This window comes from Pochonia chlamydosporia, chromosome 3, assembly GCF_001653235.2.
Source record: "Pochonia chlamydosporia 170 chromosome 3, whole genome shotgun sequence".
Taxonomy (NCBI): Eukaryota; Fungi; Ascomycota; class Sordariomycetes; order Hypocreales; family Clavicipitaceae; genus Pochonia; species Pochonia chlamydosporia.
The window spans coordinates 4220734-4242460 of NC_035792.1; the positions used below are offsets into that span (position 1 = coordinate 4220734).

Genomic DNA, 21727 nt, shown 5'->3' on the forward strand with positions numbered 1-21727 from the left:
TGGCGACTTGGAAGATTTCTTAATTTTTCTTTCGTCTTTCTAATCATCTCCCCCTTCCTCCAACGCGGAATTTTCAGGTATGATATGTCTTGCTTTCCGTGGGGGCTTGAGGTGCTGTGTTGTAACAGTCCAAGCGAGTATATTGACAACTGGCTAGGCGCCTATGACAAGTACCTAAAGCTAAAGGAGAAGGAGAAAAAGGAGCTAGAAAAGGGGGAGCTTGAGAGCTTAAGAAATGAATAGCGACAATATCGCTTGCGGTTGGTCCCGGAGCGGCAGGCTACTTAAGTAGGATGGAACATTGAAGGAGCCCGATGGTGTCTGGGAATAAATATAAATATCAAAATATATGCCGCCGCACATCCCGTTCTTGTCTCAACTACAGGACAACATTGAATGCACCAGGACATGTCCACTGGTCTGCTAGCAGCTGAGCCTCAAGAACTGGACATGGAGGCCGCTTGTGCTCAATCAAGTCCAGCCCCAACACCTGTCAGTTATGGTGGTGTCGGGTCTCCAAATGTCCCACTTGTGCTGTGCATCAATGGGACTTGTGCCTGCATACCCATACACATCTAGACCGACGTCCAGCTTCTCGTGCAGGCCGATGTGGTAACTTGGATTGTTGCAGGCGTTGGCGCCGATGGTGACGCTGAGGTCGCCTTTCAGCTCAGGGGCCTTGACCGCCACGCCGACCTCGTAGCCCCACCAGAGCACGGACGCTATAGCGTGGATGGCAAGGTATCCGAACACATCGGTGTCGGCTGTGGCGTCGACGGACATGGAGCCCATCACTGTGGGTGTAGTCATTTCGGTCCTTACCACACCGTTGGAAGAACTGGGTTTCTCACGGCTACACGGCACTCTAGGCACCCCGGTAACCTAGATGTGAGAGATTAATTATAGGCCCCTTGTTCCTTGATACACCCTAGATTTCAAGTTCTAGATGAAAAAATAAATCTTATTTGGGAGCAGAAGCGATGCCGTCGCGTATGAGGTCAGAAGTGGAATTCTTATATTAACGATTTTACTGTGAGCTACAATCTTAGGCGGATTTCCCTCCCAGATAAACTTGCAATAGGGCTAACCTACACCATTTCAGAAATAGTCATATCATACCTATAATATACTGGGCATAAAGCCCAGAAATATAGAAAACAGAAAATACCCCAGGACAAAGTGACTGGCCATTTATGTCGGGTACTATCCCGAGCTACGCCCGGTACCTAAGACCTGGCTGTGCCGGTTCTGCAATTAACTTATTTCGCTTAGTCCTAACGACCACTCCTTCACTAGGAACCCAAGGCTCGCTTCGAGCCGTTTACCTTCGCAAGGTGGGTCCAAGGTGCCTACTCTCCTTTGTAGGCTTTACGCACTTCCCAATCCAGTAATGTGGCTGAAGCCACGGGGCATCACGTATTTTGATTTTCTATTGTTGCTGTGAAGACAACAAGTCATATAAAGACGAAGATTCTATGATTCGCCACATCGTACGTACGGCCACTCTTCGATGACAGTCGCGGTTAGATTAGCCGGTCGGGCTCCCGCCGAAAAAAACTGTTCACTGCATAGGACTCCAAGAGGAAGTTGATACTTGAGAGCGAGGAAATGTTAAGAATCCAGTCAACCAATACTGGGTGGCCATGGACTGGGCTGAGGTCGTAGTCGCCGATGTAGTCAAGGCAGAGTGCCTGGAAATTCAAATCTAAGACAAGAACGTCATGTTGTTCCTGTCGCAAGCTAGGCAACAAGCTAACAAGTAAAAGAAGGCAACTATCCTGTTGTAGGGGAGCATAAAGTCCGGATCATTGTTGGTATCATTTTCAATAGCTTTTCATGCATGTAGTCATTAGCATGGGGCGTGCACCGCAATAGTTATTTGCTGACATTACCAATAAATTATGACATACACATATATCTTATCCCAAGCTCGTCTAGGCCGGTATCCGGAAGAATTGGCTCGCTTATTAGAGAACATGGTAAGTTAGTTAGTTGAAGGAAGGCCAGCAGTCTGGCAAATATATAAGTCTCGATTCCAGATGGTAAACCATTGAGTAAGTCTCATTACATTTCTCAGCCAAATCAAATAATACTTCGTTATGGTTTTGCTAGTACTGCTCTGCAAAATGATGCTTATGGGGGCTTTTGTTACACGCGCCACCGTCTCTGGCGCGTCTCCAAGTCGATCTCCCAACTCTGCTAGCCTCGTGCGGAATGAAGATGGCAGTTGCACGAGTGCTGGCAAAGTGGCCGAGACAGACAGACTGCTCTTTAATGTTGACATGATCACTTTCACAAGGGCTCGGGATGCTCAGAACCCGCCTTGCTTAGACTGGTCATCCGATGGCTGCACCCACGTGCCTGATGCTAAGCATGGGATATTCGACTTCCGAGCCAGCTGCCGAAGACACGACTTCGGGTACCGGAACGCCAAGGCGCAAGGGCGCTGCTCTCAGCACTTTAAGAAGCGTGTTGACCAGAACTTCAAGGCAGACATGAAGCGCTGGTGTAAAGACAATGTCAGCTGGTTTTGGCATCCGCTGAAGAGGGCGAAGTGTGCCTCGGCTGCAGAGGTCTACTATGGAGGGGTGCGAGAACTCGGGAACACGGCTTGGTGCAAGTAAGATGCTATTGCCTTTCGTATTGCTTCTATGACGGCTTATCGGGAAGGACAAAGTTTCGCTTGCGACGTCCTCCAAAGCTACTTATGCCCTTGCTGAGCCATCGCTCTATTCGGTGGTCCACCTTGAGAATAAAACAGCACTCCTCAAGTTTTCCCACAAATTAGCATCCCAAATGCACCTATGTAAATCAGTTTGGTCATTTCGAGTCAGCGTGAATGTCAACTGGTGGCGCCTCGACCTCATTCAGCACTTTCCCTTGCTACAGAAGTTTGTCTTTCAACCCGGGTTTGACTTTTATGGAGCAGGAAGGCCTACAGCGTAAAGACGGTTAGACGCTACTGTGGTTAGCCGCCGAAAAGGGGCACAAGGATATCACTCAGCTGCTCGTCGACAAGAGCCAACGTTGAGTCAAAAGACGGCTACGGTTGACGCCGCTGTCGTGGGCCCTCATGTGCGGCGGGCAAGAGGCCATCATAATTGCACTTCGGTATTCTTGTTATGGCATGCCACTCTCGGGTCCAAGACAATCATTTCATTCATGCTGTAGTATTCAAAGTGTTTTCTTTTCTTCACGCAAAATATATAAAAGAGTGAATACAATATAATCAACTGTCAACGGCTGTAGCTTTCACCCCTTGTTCGTACTCTCCAAAGTTTGAAAGACAAAAAAAATCAAAAAAAAAAAAAAATCACAAACAGTCATCGCACTAGCCACTCAAAACACTTCACTCGCAGAGACCATTGCAGACATAAAGTCCAGCAAAGCCGCAGCCCTCTGAAAACATGTTATTTTCTACGCAGAAGACCATCACCGGAGATGTAACTTACTGTTTGTGAAGTTACAATTCGACAACTTATACTTGCAGATTTGGGCACCGTCACAGTACGGATCCTGATCCGCGCACTCGCAAGTAGGTGCTCTGCCAACTAGGGCAGCTCTTCGAGCCGGCTTGCTCTCGCCATCTCCGCCGTTCAGGATCCTCTTGCACTCGGCAGGACCAAAGGAAGCCTGACAGGCCGCGCGGGCTTCGTGAATGTCGTGCACCGCATAGTCACTTACGAGACGCTTGACTCGCTCAAGTACAGCCGTTTGGTCGGCGTTGAGGGAGCGAAGATTCTCAGTGTGGTACTTCTGAAGTCGTGTGAGTTGCTCAGGGGCGATGTGGCGGAGATAGACATCTCGATCGTGGAGGTCGGCAGTCACGCCATTGATGGCAAGGGCCGCAGAGGCAATAATCTGGAAGAAAGTTTGAGGGTGCATTTTTGTGCTGTGGTATATATTTTTGGCAGAAAGGTGATTATTAACAGTGGTGATTATGTTGAGTGTTGAGTTGAATCTGACGAGGTTTATTAGTAGGGAATGGAGAGAGATATTTATACTTGACATTCTTCACGTCTGCCTCGCTCAGAACTTGTTCTCTTGCCGCAACGGGTTGATCAACAAGAGATGAGCAACATAGTTCTCAAACATAGCCAAGAGACACTGCAACACGAATATCAGCTGGGATGCTTTTGGACGTGTTTACCCCGGGGGTTGAATAAGTCCACATCGAGTCCAAACCAATTGAGGGTCGCATCTCCTGAAAGCTGAATCGTATTCCTACTCGTACTATGCGAAGTAACGCTGTTGATGCTATGTCTGACGTCGATATACACTCAAGCCCAATCAATTCACAGCCCTACCTACACATGTGTTCGGTCCTGTTTTTTAGGTGACGCAACGGAGTAGCTGAGACGTTCAAACGATGTGCATCTTAGGTTAATGTAGGGAGGGCACAGCTGACGAATCAGGTCGCTCGGAAGCTAAGATCGGCTTACAAGGGGTAGGTTGATTGTTTCTGGTAATTCGTAACTAAGTCTCTTAACCATAAAAATAAAGTATCTGGACATGCTGTATTAGTGACTCTGGCAAGTTGTGGCGGTTCTCAAGCCGAGTTACGGAACCTCCAACAAGAGGCAACCAAACACGTTATTAAAAGCTCGGTAGTGTAAGAGGAATTTACACCTTGGTCAAAATTACTCGTCATAATTGCTCCCCTGATCCTTTAGCCTTGACGCACTCTGTTGTGCGTAAACAATCATTTTGGAGCGCTTCCAGGTGTCATGGTCAATACAAAGATGGGCTTGGGGGACATGCCGATCCGTAGGTCTTGCATCAGGCTGACTGAGTCGACGGAGCCTTCGGCTCAGCCCTAAGCAGATCATGTCCGAATTTGTTCAAACCCATCACTGTTCCGTATTTTCCTGGCATCAGCTGAGAAAAAGTGACTTAGAGTTTGGTTCAGCGCACTTTACCTAAACACACATATGGAACTACTCCAGATCGGCTACTTCTGTATCCTCTTCGTTGGTTGCGACAATGTCGATCACAGCGGGTCGTATTGTGATACGTGCTGATGCATCCATGATTCAGCCTCACTGCTACGCAAGCTCAAAGGTATTGTTTTCTTGCGTTCGTTGGGAATTGCTCTCACCATGCCGGCAACCAAGCAACAGCGCTCAACGATTGAATCCCCAACGAGGCACCTATCTTACCTGGGTATTGTCAATGGATGTAACCACTACTATTAATTGGACTTGTGGAAGTTCTCTTTTACCGGCCTTTTGGCTACATTGTAACTTTGGCAACTAGCCTTTCTCTTGTCTCATGAATTTGACACTAAGTTGGTGAAATAGAAATGTGACGTAGGTCAGGGGACAGCATATACCAACATGCACGCCCCCTCAAAAAATTGAAACCCCGAGTCTTAACGCTTTCGTATCTCGCAAGGTCAAGAGATTGGTTGTTGATTTTGACTTGGTAGGTGTGCCATGGGATTTGTTTTTCTGCTATATCTAGGTCGATACATGGCCCCGTTCGTTTTGCTTCTCAAGGATGAGCTGCTGAATTTTCTCGTTTTGAGTAATAACCGCCTATCCTGTACGGAGTATTTGTTGGCTTGATATCTTGGATGTCCTACGGACGTTTGCGCGTATGTCTAGTCTCTCTCTGTCCTTTTTGATGATTGCTTCGATCTTAGCTTCCAGATCGAAAGCTAGGACAGGTGTCTCCGTGGCTTCGTCTTCATCTGGTAGGGCTAAGAACCTGTTGGATGTGCTGTCGTGACCTGTGACTTGGGTGGCTGGTTATGCGGCTCAACATTGAAGTCTCCTTCGCCAGGTGGGCAGTGCACCAGACTGCAGATTGTATGTCGACAGCCCCACTAAGATGCCAGACACTGTGGATCTTCTCACTGGCCAATATCAATTGCCGCAAGCCTTAGCCGCTGGATCGCAGCTTCAAATGTTCCATGTTGGCAGGTTGCATTGATGCTTCTTGCCTTGTCGTCTCCCCCGCACTCAAACGGCTGGGGGGAGATTTAATGCATTATGCCATACAAAGTGCAAAACCCTGCCTCAAATCAATAAATACCTGAGCAAAGTCTCGAACCATTTGATGCTATCGCGTGACACACGCTGCACTGCACAGCGCACAGCCACCTCGCCGAGCTCAGTCCTGCTCAAGAGTGTCGTCTGCATTAAGTTAGGAATTTGACCAGCGGGACGGGCCGTCAGCCGTGTCTGGTAAGAATGGAGGCATCAATTGATGGCGTTTTTTGACTGCATGTGCCTTGTTTGCCCAACACGGTACACCCTGCGGCGGGTCCCAGGCGACAGTGTCAGTGACAAGCAAACATTCAATGTTGAACCGTCCACAGCTGGATTGCCAGAAAATCAGACCATTTGAACTTTTGGGCTTATTAAGCACTACAAGTTCTTAAAAAGAGGCACTGGGGGCACTGGGGGCACTGGGATGCCGCAAGAACATCCCGCCAATAAACCATGATGAAAATGCGCACTTGGCCACTACAAGCCACCTAGACAATAAGATGCTGCACAACTGCAAGTCAAGTTACTTGGGGTTGACAGACGCGACGCCGCACTGGATCCCTTTACGGAAGCGTCAACTGGACTCAAAGCAGCATAAAAGTACCAGCACATTATCAAAGCTCATTGTCACGGGCAGCCCAAGCGTCCTTTGCGGTAGCTTATGATCTTCTAGTACTCGTCAAAGGGCCACAACGATAATAGCTACCTAGTAGCCTGTAATCACGAAAGCCCGTTAGAGCTATTTATTTAGAGCTTTACAGATTGCTAACATCTTACTTTTCGGAACCCCCCCCTTTCCCTCCGCCTTTAACCTTAAGTTCTATTCCGTACCATTCTGCTCTAGCACTAAGGCTTGGAAAAATCTCGGCTTTAGATTGGTGCTTATGATTCCTGTAATAGGTTTTGTGATTAATCTCGCAGAAAATTATTATTGCAACTAGGGCTATAGGTGGCAGCGTGGTTTGGACATAGGCGGCGGCAAAGTATGCAGGTTTTGGAAATTCCTTCCTGCACAAGACTTGGTTTTTAGGTTCTCATTAAAATGTATGCGTGACAACTAGTTATAATGGGCAACGGAAGTTATCTTAAACTAGCTCCACCGTTCGCCTCAAAAGTAGGCACAGTAAAAGGTAGGCTTAAGGCAAGGCGAGAGGGAATCTAATTAGGAGCGTTTCTCAGTCCAGTGTTTCTAACAAATTCCTGGAAGAACCAAAGTTTAAGCGCGGTCACCAATGTTTAACAAACTAGGCCAGTTCTACGGCAAAGTGTTTACGATTTGAAGGGCAAGACTCTGCTAATAACCAGTCTCACCAATTCAGAGTTGAGCTGTTTCTTTGGCCACAGCTTTTGGTGGGAGCTTGCCAGAGCCTTGCCTTGTTGTCTCCCCCTCACAAAAACCAACATGGCTAAATTCGAGTTGGAGGCTGCGTCTTAATCAACCAACAAACTTAACAACACTCCAGAACGCTGAGCCGCATTGCTGCCTAACGGTGAAACATCTGACCAACCCTGTCTTGGGCAAAGCTGCATAAAGCGTATCGACGAGTCATTTTCTCTGGCAAACGGTGTCGCGTCCGGATCGAAAACCACTTGTGTATATCTTCGCTTTGTCGTGTTGACTCTTCATTGGGTGGGTAATGACAGAAGCCTTGGTGCACCTTGTCGCTCATATATTGTATTTTATTCGCCGAACCAGAGTCTCGGGTCTATGCACCAAACGTGATACGTCGAACGCTCCAGTTTGCGAGCGGGCTATTGCTGTTGTCGTGTTGACAAAGGAACACCTTGCCTTGAAGACAAACGAAACCTCGATGTGATTCCCCCCCCCCCGGGAAAGAGCCAATCGACAGCAAAAGATGGTTGCATCCGCTACGAAGCATGCACCACGCTCACCTGGTCCAATTGCTAAGATGGGGTGGTCGCAAAATGGGCCGACCTGAATTCAGGAGACGTTTGAGCCTCACCACTTACCTTACATATAGATTGTCCAATTCCCAAGTCTTCATCTCTGCCTCCGTAGCAAAATGGCTCACCCATCGTTCAAAGAGCGAATGAAGACTCTTACAACTATGGCTGAATCGAAGGTTAAGGCGGCCGCGAAAGGACCAATCAATAGGAATCTCAAAGATTCTAAACTTTGGTCTCTTATTTGTCTCGCTCGAGAAGTTAGTGTGGATACTGAAGGTATCCAGGACTATGGCCAACTTGTTTCTGATAAAAAAAGCCTTGAACATGAGGTCAGCGAGAAGTCGACAGAAATTGCACGCCTAAAAGAAGAGCTGGCACATTGCAAAGACATGGCGTCAACGGAAAAGTCTTTTTTAATGCGAGAGTTTGGCGAACAGTACAAAAAATTCTCTGAAAGAACGGACACATTGGAAATTAATCGGGGAAGAGTGGAACAATTGGAGACAGAGCTTGAAACGATGAAGGACAGGAACAAGTCACAACGGGATAAGCTGGTGTCGATGGATAGAAACGCTAAAGCAACGCAATCTGAGTTCACTCAGCTCGAAAAGGACATGGTTAGAACACAAAGAGATTGCACGATACATCGGTCCGAGTTGCAGGCTGCACAAGAGAAATGCGCTGACTTGGAGGCGAGGCTCAGAACGGACCTGGGCCACGATGCCTTCCACGATATCGACGTGACTCGAGTTGAGAAACTGTAGGCCGCCGATTCTTTTTGCTCTTCTTCATGTTTGGAGGATTCATGACCATGCCAAGCAGTTGGCTGACCTGCTTATAGCCGAGATAGTCTTAAGTCTCTGGCAAGAGAATCCTACGCTATTCTCAAGGAATTCATGTCTGACGCAGAACAAGCAATGGTCAGTACATTGCTACTTTCATGGACCAAAACAAAGATACTCACACTGAAAAATAGACTCATGCGACACCCCTGCAAAACTTACAAGGACGCTTTCCTTTGCTCCCTTTGCCAACGGGGCTTACCAAAGAGGCAGTGCTGATGCGTCGTGCTGCTGGACAGGCGGTCATTTGTGAAGCTTTAATGGCACATATTTTTCGCCCTTTCTACATCTCAGATGATTTGAAAGAGTCTGCATATCAGATGCTTGAGTTCTTTTCCGAAGACAAAGAACAACAACAAATATACCGCCACCAGGTCCTCAGAATAATAGAGGATGAGGAAACGGAGCCAACTGTGGAGCCAGTTATGAATGCCGGCAGTGCTATCTTTATGGCACTGGACCGGTTGGTACCGTCTGCACGGTTGGAGGAGTTCCGTCACAAAATAGAGAGGTTTTTGAATCGAGCAGCCCAGATGTGGGTTATCGAAGCTCAGCACGCCAGTGATCTTATTGAGGTCATGACACCCGGAACGCAAAATGAGCCGCCAGAGACTTGTCAGGAATACGGAGTACGAAATGTAAGCAACGCCGGAACTTCAAATCATGATGTAGCGGCTACGCTATTCCCACGAATCGCTGTCCGGGGACAAACGCTACACGTTGGACAAGTTGTCTGGTCTGACTCACCAGCCGCTCTGATTGCCAAAGATCAGATCCCGAGTACAACGTTGGGCCGTGCTGCTACGGTGCGAAGGAATGGCCGACGTAATTCTGTAGCGGCACGCCCAGCTGCTTAACTGAACTTTAGGTGGCGGTGTCAACGGGGCAGTGAAACCGTTATGAATCATTACCAACGAGCCAACAGGCATAACTACTGAGATATTATATTTCGCAAACGAGCTACGTCTTTACCTCGCTCAACCGAGTCTGTACTATAGTTTCATCGAATGCTTTGATGAATGGGCTGTACAATAACTTCGAGTCTTGTTGAGTGCCGGTGAAGAGGACGCATAATGACTATTTCGTCACCACAGAGTGGAAAGCAAACTTCAATGAACTCCCGAGAACTCGCAAGCATACTACGACCTGCAGGCACGGACGCACGACGTGCAAACACTCCAGACAGCTGCAACAGCCATCCAGATGATATTGATGCGGTCTGGTAGTGTAACTTTGTTTCTGCTTGGACAGGGCAAAGATTCTGTTAGGAACTCTGGTCCATGGTATCGTCGATCAAATTATTGCCGCTTTTTAGTTGGGAGAGAGATACATCGTTTGGGTTTGGTTTTTGTGTCAAGGTTCGCGGTGGATTATCCCCAAGTCTTTACAAGTTCAACCGCTTAGTTGTAACTTGTTGTTTTAACAAAACATACCTACCAATTTGATCTTTCTTGCCCAATATTCACTCTCCTTCTTATTGCGTATTAACTTAATTGCCTATCGATTGCAAAACGCGTGTGTGCTCCTTATGTATGTCTTTTAGGGTTTAACCCTATTTTAAAGGGAAATTATTAATATTATTAATTCTACCCAGTAGAGTTATATTATTAGCTTAAGCGAATTGCCTAATTAGTATAAAATTTAGCATAATTTGTGTCTATCTTAATTAGAGGAGGAGTTATTATACTAAATAGCAATAGAATTTAGGCAAGATATACGGTTAGAGCTTGCTAGAAGCTTAGCCTATAGCTACTCTATATATTCTTTATTATAAAACACCTATTTTACCTTTTTAAAGGCATCTCTTATAGCATTTATAGAGTCTCTAGGCTGTAAACTTTAGCGGTATTTTAGGAGAAAGTATTTAAGAGCTTCTTAAACTAGACTAGCATAGTTATTAATAGCAAGTTTAATTTTAGCATTAATAGCGCTTAATACTAGGCATAGTTTGCATTACTTATAAGTTATAAGCACCTATAGATTAATTAGGGTTAAGAATATTACAGAAGTATTCTTAGTATAGAATTTATTTAGACGTAAGAATATACTTGCATTAGCATCTAGGCAAAGCTATTAAGGTTATTACGTAACTCTTAGTATTACTTTGTGTGAGGGTTTAGAAAGACTTATTTAATCTACCTAATAATCTTATTGCAAAGAGGAAGAATTAACAAAATAAAAGGAGAGATCCCCTAGATCTCTCCTGTGATATCCTCCACGTGCACTAACTATAACGTTAGTTATATAGGCAACTATTAGACATGGGTATTGTGACCATAGTTGCGATCAACTATATTGTGACAACGCAACGAGGCCTTCGGCCGAGTCTCCTTCAGGGTCTAACCCGTCACACTTTGCACCTTTAGAAGCCTAAGCTAAGCTGCAACTAAACTGAATAATAAGCCTAGAAACAGTTATAATAATGCCCACGCTGCTAAACATTATGTTAAAGCCCATAATGGGGATTAAACATTAGGGCAAAGAAAGCTAGCAGGGCTCTATAACTATAGTTAAAGCTTAGGGCTTCCACGTTGGATAGAGACAGGAGTAAATGCATTAGTCACCTTAATATTGGGATCCCTAACACAGCCTGTAGAGGACTGGGCTACACTAGACTTCTTTTTTCTTAAATAAGGCAGTAGAAGCAGTTAGTCTTTAATGTCGCTTAACCGTCTTGGTAAGGAATTTTTTGGTTTAAATCGTGTTTTAAATTCTTCTATGCCCGCATTGTGATCTTAGTTTGATAGAAGACCAATCTCCTGTTGTAGGGGACGTGACATTTGTGTGACTTTTTGTGGTGGTATTTCAGCAGGCAGCAATCAATCATAATAAGGTCATGCAGTAAACACTACGGTTCTAAGCAGTGTGAAAGCTAACCTGGGGGAAAATGGCTTGAGCCGCTTAACTCCCAAGCTTGTATGCTTAATCGCAGCACGTTTGTTTATTGATGGCCACGGAGCATGGGATCTATCACGCTCCCAGAGCTACTCTTATAAATGAGGAGAAAGTCCTAGCAGGTCGTTTGTCTAAGTCGGTGGTATCGCCCCCCCCCATCCCCCCCCTTTTTTTTTCAAAGATGCTAGCACTGTTGATTCTACTGCTGTCTTTAGCGGCAGAGCTAGTAGCCTGCGAATAGCTTTAAATAGTGGCTGAAATAGACCTTACGTGAGTACGCCTTAACACTAACACAGGCGTACGTTATCTAGCTAGATGAATTTAACAAGCATCAATCAACCAGTTACAAGTACCCCAAACCGCGTGATAATTATCACCCGAATAGAAGCCTTGCGCTTCTAATAAGCACCATTAAGGTAGTTCCACGAGTTAATTGCGGATAGCCTTTTAGATCTCCTAGCAAGAAGACTGGTCCGGCCGTCGTGTTGATCCAATATGAATTTACGCGATTCCATCTCAATAACGTCAATATATGCAGCAGTTAATTAAAGTAATAACATGCAAGATGTATTTAACGTGATGCAATACATGCGTTGTAAAAACATGCTAGGCTCTGTATTAAGCTTGTTAACTAGCAGAGCCACGTAGAAAGAGAAGCCTCCACAGTACAATATACTAGTTAGTGATGGTCGATATACATCACGGTTCATGGCGATTTTAACCAGAGAAATTGTTAGAGCTCAGGAGTAAAAATATCTAATGTGATATTTGCTAGGTGACAAGGAACTATTCAATACCTGCGTACCTCTAGAATGCTGCAACACCCACCCGTAAATCTATCGCCACTTGGGGGCTGGCTCCTCTTGGTCTGACAAGCGAAGAAACTAAACAATATTTATTCTTGGCCGTAGTTATAGCACACATAGATGCTATTTCTCGAATATAGTTTTCTACCTTGGAACGCCATCCGATTTCCCGACCACATTGGCTGGAAACAGCACAACCCGTCATTCCGGCAATGCGGAAATTACTTGATAGGACGGGACACTCGGGTGTCAAACATGTTTGCAATGATTCATCCATCACTACGAAAGATTTCTCCTAGCCTTAGGAGGCAGCCTCTGTGTCATACACGAGGGGTGCCTTTGTTGGCAAACTTACAACGGCGAGAATACCAAATTCGGACAGCGCATCCTGATGAAAAGTTCATTGATGCGGGATTGCATTTTGTCGCTGAATGTATTAAAAAATGCCAAAAACAGACAAAAAGAAGAGGAGGAAGAAGAAGAAAATATCAAGCACCGCTTTCCATATTCCAAGCCGTCCTTTCCATAGGCGGCCGCCTTTCTAATGTACATATCGTGCGAAAATCATCTAAAACAACTGGATATTTCGGCTTCTGATAGCCGCCCATCAGCAAAGATGGTGAAATTGTTAAACCGCATCTGGCGATAGTTAGGTAGGCACAAAAAAAGAAGTAGTTATGGGGGAAGAAGTAAAGTTTTACGCACCTCAACTAAGTAGTTATCCCCAAATCTCTCGTCAAGGAGCTCCTCCAACTTTATGGCATTCACAAACCGCCCCGGAATTGGTTGCCCTTGTCGTCGCTTGGGGGATGTCCGTGAGTGGCCATCCATGGCTTGGTTTTTGGTCACGGTGGTGGTTGTGGTATGGATATTCGATTCCAGGGTTGGGCTGTTTGACGATGAGCGATGGCTACCGGAGTGTGCAAGAATTAGTAGATTCATACTTTGGAAAAGTAAGTTGGCCAGTTGGTCGAATGCGTACCTTGCGAACATCTTCTGTCTATCAACGGCCGGGTAATATATGTCTTCGACGGGGGGGGGGGGGATCGGTGTTCCGCGCACGGTCTGGTCTGGTAGAAGTGAGGCGGGAGGAGTTCAGGCGACCCTGAAAGCCCAGAGGATAGCTCGCCTTTAAGCCTGTGCTGTAATAGGGCCAGGCCATCAGCCCTCGGCCAATCGACGACACAGACATGAGATGGCGACAAATGGGCTGTGTTTCACAGAGAAAATCCTGCTGGTCTGCCTTGTGTCCTCATACGGTATGGCCGTGCATAACAAGATGACAACACCACCTTTTCCCGCGGCGGCTTGCATGTGTGTGTTGGCTCATAAGTGGTCAGCGGAGACTAGATGGCGTCTGGTCGGTCAAGCTGCTTCAACCCGTGCCGTTACCATCCAGCTTTTTGTTCGCTGATCACACGGCCGCATGCAGCTGTGACCCAAACCACCCACGCTTTCAACTTGAATGCAGCCCCCCGGGCCCACCAGTGTAGTACCATTTGTATTTTGCGGCAGGGGGTGAATTGAGTTGAGGGAGGAGGTGCTGACCGTGTGTTTGGTTGTCAGCGGCCGCCTTTAAGTTGGGAGATTGTATGAGACGCGGGTGGTGGTGGCTCATCACATACCAAATTGGTACAAGGCTGCAAGACACAAGGCTGGGAGTTCTTGCGGATATGTATGACTCCCATAAATGGTCCGAGGTCAACCCCAGAATAGGTGTGCCTGTAATTGAATACCGAAATTCCTTGGTGCCAAGTTAATCCTGTTTCGAGGATATTCTCAAGTTTACGGTACTCGTCCTTTTCGGGTTGGTTGGTTCTACATCTCAACAACTCTTGGTTACGAGAGGTCAGAACTTGTCCGAAAGAAGGAAAAACCAAAAAAAAAAAAAAAAAAAAAAAAAAAAAAAAAAATTTAAAGCAAAAACTCATTCCAAATCAGTACTCATGAACCAACACTCCGATGCGGCACCATTGGACGAGGAGCTTCGGGCGGGCTTGGTGCCATATGTGTGTGATCAGGACAAGTTCTTCCTGCCAAACACCACACTTGACTCAATCTTGCAGTATGACAAGGTATACCGCATTCTCGAGCGGTTTCAATTCAACAAACCTGGTGAGAACTCCCTGTTAGTGTATATACAAAGGCGTCTAATAACACTTCTTGGGTAGATTTTGTCGTAGCAGCCGCGCAATATGTGTTTGGTGCGGAGAACGTTCGAGGCCGAGAGGGCCACAAACCAGCCCGGAAGATCTTCGCCGTCCTGGCTCTCCTGGGTAAAGTATCCTCAATATCAGGTTTCATGGCCGACAGAATTTGTGATGACGACTTACCTCTTTTGCGACATAACGAGGAGGGTGCCAATTTTGACTTGGTGAGAACGATTGATGGCAAGAAAAGAGACATATCATGTTTTGATGGGTGGGAGCAGAGAGACATTCAGCAATTTGACAGCTATCAGTGGTACATGCTATCGCCATCCTTCATCATGGAAGATGGCCGGGCAGCATTCTATAAAATTGACAACAGGGCTATATTCCCGTGGCTGGCGTATGAGGACGCCGTTAGTCAGTCGGGTTTCTCTGTCGTCAGAAAGGTCCGGATCCATCGTGCACATCACAACTTCCCATCAACGGCAAGTCTCCAGAATTCTCTAGGACCAGATCCTTAGTGTACACTGACACTCTATTAGGAAGGGGACTCATTTGCCCTGAAGGAGTTAACTTCCGAGAACAGAGATGAATTTGAATTAGAGGTTGACGCCCTGCAAAAAGTCAAGTCAAACCCGCACCTTGTCACTCTTTTCACGAGCTATGAGTATCGGCAACGGTACTATCTGCTCTTTGGTTGGGCTGAAGGGGGCAATCTTTTTGACCTATGGATGCAACACAATCCGTGCCCCAAGTTCGATCGCACTCTGGTTCTCTGGCTAGGTGAGCAGTGCTTGGGATTGGCAGAGGGCTTGCATAGAATACACAACACGCAATTGTCCTTCCCGCACGAGCCGGAGCATACATTGGCGGTCCCGGATCTCAAAGGTGGCCCAGACGACAAAACCTGTGGAAGACATGGTGACATCAAGCCTCAAAACATTCTTTGGTTCAAGCACGAGCCGAACAAGTATGACCACGGCGTCCTCAAAATTTCTGACTTTGGGCTCGCAAGGTTTCACAGCCACATGACTACAAAAGTCTCGCCGGTTGGAATCCCCGTATCACAAACATACAAAGCTCCAGAGTTTGAATTGAACGAGCCTATTTCCCGTCCCTATGATGTCTGGTCACTGGGCTGCTTATACTTGGAGTTTATCACGTGGTTGGTTCTTGGGTGGGATGGGGTTTATGAATTTTCTTCCAAAAGGACCCAGGAGCAAGACTGCCGGGTCAAATTTCGCCAAGATACGTTTTTCAATCTTTGGAGACAAGAAGGGGGACAGGAAGAATCAAATCCTGGCTCTGCAACGGTAAAGGTTGCTGTTAGAGAGGTGAGTACCATAAATGAGGGCTACCGCTACATCTTGTATCTTGTCCTAGGCTGACAATCGCAGTGGATAAATTCTTTAGCCCCAGCAGATAGTCGCTTTCTTTGCGACTTTCTTCGATATGTTGAGAACAACATGGTCATCTTGGATAAAGGCAAGCGGCACACAACTGCTAAAGTGCGACAGGAATTGAAGGAGATGTACCAGCGCTGTCTGAATGATCCGGCGTACTGCTTCTCATCAACCTCGGTGTACCAAACAGGCCGGGTTGAAAAGGCTCATCAAACGATGGACAGAGCTCCTACTGCAGGAGTGAATGTGCCAATGGTACATGTCCATCCTGTGGAAGAAGCAAACTCTGCCCCGACAAATGGGGTGGCAACGAAGAGGAAACTAGACACCTTGAGCCCGGAAGAGTCCGGTTCTGACAACCCAAGAAAGCGCAACCATTGCAATTAATCAGGATGCCTGACAATCAAACACAAGACGCGATACAACCCCCTAGACCAACCAACTAGATAGTAGAAATACCCTCTTTCAACCAGAACACGATCTGTGGCATAAGGGCAGTACTACTCTCTTACTGCTGAGATTTGTAATGAAGGCGTATATTCTGGTTGATGTTCTCAATTTCATTCTAACGCAGAAATGATTAGATGGAGGGGTTGAGGTACGGCATGCTTTTGCAGACTTACGTCCGTCAACAACCTTGTCACTTCCAGTACATACTGATCGAATATAATCTTAAAATCCCGTCAGCTTCATGATGGCTGGGAACATAAAGGAGGTATTACCCTTGCATTTCTCCAGTTGTGCTCTCCAAGAACCCGGTTCAGCTCGTCTGCCAATTTATCCAGATCGCTGTATCGAAGGTTCACAGCTTGCTCAAAGAAAGTAGCCATTATGAATCACTTAGTGTGGGCGTTTTCGTCGCGACTAGGTTACTTTTGTCCGATTGATGTGTATTGGTTGTCCCTGGATGCGTCTACTGGAACTTTTAATACTCTAGCATACAAGTCAATAATTATATTGAGCTGACCATGTCTCGTACCCCGAAGCCCAAAGCTGCAGGCCAATGTAGAAGGCGACAAGACAACAACAGAGCCTCAAATGACACCTCGCTCGCACAAACAAAGTTCGGACACGTATTTGGGCGGGCACATCTGCAGAGCGTCCATCTTGATGTGTAGAAAGCGTCCAATCAGGCGCTGACGATCTCACACCGAATACCACCCTCCAGCATAGACCGAAACTCGACGAGGCTGCTTGCATGCATGCTTAACTGAGGGCTGTGTCAGAGGCTGTGGCACTGCAGTCATGTTATGTGACCGAAGAATGCATTCCGATGGGAAGACTGTCTGTGTCTTGCATCCATCCGCCTTACATGGCTGGGTCTTTTTGGCCCAAACCTCCGGCTCGCGGGGGTATAAAGATGCAGCATAGATGGAATGTGTTTCGTCCATCATGCTGAAATAATTGATTGACGTGTTCTACCGTACCTGTGAATGATGGAGTGGTTACAGCAAAATACTTTACTTGGTGATGAGGATTTGAGAATTTTCCGCTTCAAGTCTGGGCAATGTCGTATCTTCGAGCTGCAGCGTCAAAACGTTCGTCGGGCTTCACAGGTTTCTACCGTGTGCGCAGCTGACGCTTTTATCGGTAACCTAGGCACAATCAGGAACGCGATCTACAACATTGAAGTCAGAGGAAGACTGGAAGACGTGGCTTCAGGAGGTTGGTGCGAATGTCCGGACAAGGAGTCTTGAGAGTGCTAATCAAATGAACTAAATAGGCCGCCTCAACTACCCCCAACAAGAAGCAAAATGGATTGGCTATCCTGTAAGGATTACGACTGAGGGCTTGCACGCAGATAAGTACTGACGGGTGGCCATAGGTTCGCTGAACGTGCACCAACTAAGATGCACGACGGGATGATCGTGTCACATCTTCCGATCCCTCGACCCATCTTTGGAAGTATCATCAATGCTTTCAACATCCATGGTTCAATTTCGAGGGTAATCAATCGCAATACCAGCGCTGTCTTCTCAGCTCAATCTGTGAGAGGTACGACACACAGAGAAGTCAAACTTGGTGCGTGCGTGTTGCATTCTCTTCACCTTGAGACAGTTGGCTAATGTTCAACGAGCAGTATATAATTGTCGTTCATCAGCTTCGTGGCCTGATGATTTGGCAACTTCTGTCACATATAACCCAGAAACCCATTTTACCCAGGCCGTGTTTTACGGGTGCAGTGAGGCACGAATCGAAAGAATCACTCGGCGTCTGCAGGCCTCGGATTGCCCGACTTTTCACCCTCTAACCCTTCCGACTATGTTCGCCGAGATAGAAAGAGACCGGCAGATGCAGATGGTAGAAAAAGTCTTGAATCGGCTCATTACAAAAGTTCTCAACATCGTGAGCAATCCACTGCCTTGCTACGACACAACTCCTCGAGAGAAGTCTGGGGTATCCCATGGTTCCGACAATGCTGACTCCATGCGAATGTGGCTGGACATTAGTCACATGAATAACGGCCTACAGAGCTGGAGGCAACAGCTTCTAGAAATGCTTGCGCATGCCCATGAGCTATCTGAGATGTGTATCTGCGATGGGATTGATCATGTTGACAAGCTGACAAACTACGGGCCCGGTGTGGTTCAGGATGCCGTCCAATCTGAGCAGACGGCTGGGAATAAACTGATGAATGAGGTCGGTGAGCGGATAAAACAAAGGATCCGTGAGATAATCGGCGAGTATGATGAAAAGATCAGAGCATGTGCTACTATTATGGAAGGCATGACGCTGGCAACGCAAATGGTGAGTGCTGGCCAAGAGTTTGAAACGTGATTGCTACATAATTAACAACGGGCAATCAGGAATGGAGCAAAATCGGCCAATTAGACGCAAAAACTACCATAGATATTTCCAATTCCGCCTTGGATATTGCAAAGGCCGCAAGACGTGATGGGAGGCAGATGCGGTCCATCGCCATGCTGACCATGATATTCCTCCCTGCCACCTTTGTCGCAGTATGCCTCCCTGAACCTCACCCCGTCACTTTATATCTAACTAATGACATCCCTTAAGACTCTGTTTTCAATGTCCTTCTTCAACTGGAATCAAGATGCAGGCAAAACCACGGTGTCTCCTTATATTTGGGTTTACGTCGTTAGTACCCTACTGCTGACCGCAATCACCACCGGAACTTGGTATGTATGCACGAGAATCCGTGTAGTGGATAAGTCCCGGCAGGGTGAAAACGCTGCATAGACATTTCTTTACCATTCCTGGGAGAATGGTTAACAAAATCCTTGGCAATTTGGCGAACTTTACCTCGGGAAGGACGACGGCGTCTGCGGCATCTCTCCAACCGACGTGGTTCTGGTTGCGCTATGGTGTTGTGTTTGAAATGGTGGAAATGTCCTCCCATTCAACCTTTGGACATGTAACTACATGTTTGTTTGTGAACATGTTGGAGTCGTATATGAATAGCATCCGTTCTCCAAGTTCCAACCAGAGCCTGTCATGAGCAGAACTAGCTGGCCTGAAAAAGTGCCGACCATGCACATAAGATTTGTCTTGAAATCGGATACATTTTGACCGTCTAGAGCGGCTGCAACGTTCAGTTCGGCCACGTAGTTGCTCAAGTCCACTGCATATTAAGTATGGGTAATGCATTCGTAATGTTCGCTGGATTATTAGTTTGAGTCCGAAATTTGTAAGATTAATTCATATACGGTTCAAGGAGCTGTACGATGTTAGGGCACAGTTCGGAGTCTGTAGCACAAGTCCGATTAAGGCGGGCAGACGGCTTGTATAAAGACTGATGACATCTTTTGTGGGCTGCAACGTGATATGCCGTAGCAGTGTTACAAATATCGAAATTTCTAATTCTTAAAATATGGACCCCGGGTGTGTCCCTTTTTCATTATCCTCACTGGTCAAAGGGGAGGGTGCTTTGCCTTGTTCGTTTTCCTGCTTCCTTTGTTCACGCAACGTCTGTTCTATATGTAACTGACCGGATACACTGCTTTTTCTGAACGTCTGCGACTTTTGAATTGTACCTAAAATCATGCAGCACCATTTTGAATCGTCCATTGAATATTTCAAGAACTCAGCAAGGTTCAACCTGGCCTGCAACTGGCACTGCTGTTCACCACTGCCTGGGCCGCATGCATTACACTCATGGCCGGACCATTTTACATATTTAAATACGACTGGTCCTTGCGTGTGGTCTTTCTGTTTCGCTGCTTCCTTTCCCACCTCACTCTTACCCGACCCTGTGCACTGTCAATTCCAAATATCCCTCGCTGTTGAAAGACAAAACGATGCCCGCAAGGTAGATGATCAAGTAACTCGCTATGGAAACTCCCAATAATGTCAATTTGCTAACACTCAACCTCTCGCAGCCATCATTCATCTCCATTAGCTCCAGAATCCAGCCCTTGCGCCAAAACCTCCGCTATCGGCAGGGACCCAGCCATGGACGGCGACTCGTCGACAACCCCTAAGCGATTAGAACAAAAACTTCTAGGGAAGTTTGTGAATATCAACAAGTTAAGAAAGCTGCTTGATAAGAAATTTGGAGATAACTACTCTGTTACGGTGTGTATACGTTTGCTTTTTTCCCTATATTCTCTTCTTTAATATGCCTAACTATTGGCAGATGCAGTTTAACAATTTTACCATCTTTGCTGATGGGCAGCTATCAGAAGCCGAAATATCCAGTTGTTATGGATGATTTCCGCACGACATGTACACTAGCTACATACGTGGCGCAATTATCTGGCACTTTGGGTTTGGCCGCACTTCCTGTCCCTCCTGAGTAGCCTCACGGCAGAGTCATAGACGTGTTTGGTCCGTCGGCAGATACCTTAAATTAGAATCAATCTCCTTTCCAGACCCTACTATCGTTTGGTGGATTTAACAGCTCGTCGTTGGAATCCTCCATAACATCTACTCTAGGTTCTCGTGCAGTTGCGATGGTCGTGCAGTAGAAAAATATTCCCCAACCTTGCCAGTCCCCTATCAGGCACCTAGTGCGGATTGCTCTCCTGCTGATGACATTGCAATGACTTGTTCACCGTGACATTAAATGGTTGCCACGAAAAGAGGCGACTCTAGATTAGTAAGAACAGAAGATAATAGAAGAAAAGTTGTGAGGTTATTTAAGCTAGAATGCAGTTAATCACTTGTGGAAAAGTCTATTACTAAGAGAATTTAGCATAATGTAAGGCTATAATGTGCTTAGGAATTGCTATATAGAGCTTAAGGTTTTCTGAAACTAAACCTATTACTCTATTAATTCACAAGAAGCATCCCTATATAATCCTGCAAGATATATACTCTTATATCTAGTCCCATATAATAGAGGCTAGTTGTAAATATACTAAATTTTCTTTATCTATAACTTGGTCTAGAGTTGTTAGAAGCTATCCCAAAGAGGGGCTAACTGTGAGTAGCAGACACCGCACTGCTACCTTGCTCCTAGTATAAAAGGAAGGGGAGAAGAGATCTTTGGGGTTTTAAGGAAGGTTAGAGATTAAGACCGTTACCATTCTAACTGCCAGATATCTGCTATTTCGCTACAAATACAAGATTACTCCCCTTGTCCCTCACTCTGCTTATTTGAACACCCACCCTAACATATAGGTTCTAAAGACCCTAAATAATCTAACTAAGGTAACTTTATAAACTAATTATATTAAAAGATAAATTAGTTGCTATTAGGAAAGCTTACTAATATTAATTTTAGATACTATAGATTAATTTATAAAGAGTATATATAAAATAATACAT

The 21727-nt window shown here is 46.1% G+C and overlaps 6 protein-coding genes across 6 annotated transcripts; 4 read left to right on the top strand and 2 right to left on the bottom strand.

Moving 5' to 3' along the window:
* Positions 1-471: 471 nt before the first annotated feature.
* VFPPC_13763 (hypothetical protein) lies at positions 472-810 on the bottom strand (the record flags this gene model as incomplete). The annotated part of the gene is made up of 1 exon (XM_018291535.1): positions 472-810. One exon carries the CDS (start codon positions 808-810, stop codon positions 472-474), a length of 339 nt encoding a protein of 112 aa, XP_018145814.1.
* Positions 811-2126: 1316 nt separating this feature from the next.
* On the top strand, positions 2127-2624 carry VFPPC_05112 (hypothetical protein; the record flags this gene model as incomplete). The annotated part of the gene is made up of 1 exon (XM_018284356.1): positions 2127-2624. One exon carries the CDS (start codon positions 2127-2129, stop codon positions 2622-2624), a length of 498 nt encoding a protein of 165 aa, XP_018145815.1.
* A 725-nt stretch (positions 2625-3349) lies between these two features.
* Positions 3350-3885, bottom strand: VFPPC_15904 (hypothetical protein; the record flags this gene model as incomplete). The annotated part of the gene is made up of 2 exons (XM_018293657.1): positions 3350-3399; positions 3453-3885. The coding sequence occupies 2 exons, from the start codon at positions 3883-3885 to the stop codon at positions 3350-3352; spliced, it is 483 nt and encodes a 160-aa protein (XP_018145816.1).
* Positions 3886-8017: 4132 nt separating this feature from the next.
* VFPPC_05115 (hypothetical protein) lies at positions 8018-9600 on the top strand (the record flags this gene model as incomplete). Its single annotated transcript, XM_018284358.1, has 3 exons — positions 8018-8661; positions 8743-8821; positions 8878-9600. 3 exons carry the CDS (start codon positions 8018-8020, stop codon positions 9598-9600), a joined length of 1446 nt encoding a protein of 481 aa, XP_018145818.1.
* A 4790-nt stretch (positions 9601-14390) lies between these two features.
* VFPPC_05116 (kinase domain-containing protein) lies at positions 14391-16384 on the top strand (the record flags this gene model as incomplete). Its single annotated transcript, XM_022428436.1, has 4 exons — positions 14391-14559; positions 14616-15040; positions 15137-15928; positions 15992-16384. 4 exons carry the CDS (start codon positions 14391-14393, stop codon positions 16382-16384), a joined length of 1779 nt encoding a protein of 592 aa, XP_022284518.1.
* Positions 16385-17433: 1049 nt separating this feature from the next.
* Positions 17434-20669, top strand: VFPPC_13764 (corA-like mg2+ transporter protein domain-containing protein; the record flags this gene model as incomplete). The annotated part of the gene is made up of 9 exons (XM_018291536.1): positions 17434-17535; positions 17597-17662; positions 17721-17767; positions 17823-17992; positions 18078-18745; positions 18805-18957; positions 19016-19137; positions 20338-20533; positions 20595-20669. The coding sequence occupies 9 exons, from the start codon at positions 17434-17436 to the stop codon at positions 20667-20669; spliced, it is 1599 nt and encodes a 532-aa protein (XP_018145820.1).
* Between the last annotated feature and the right edge of the window lie 1058 nt (positions 20670-21727).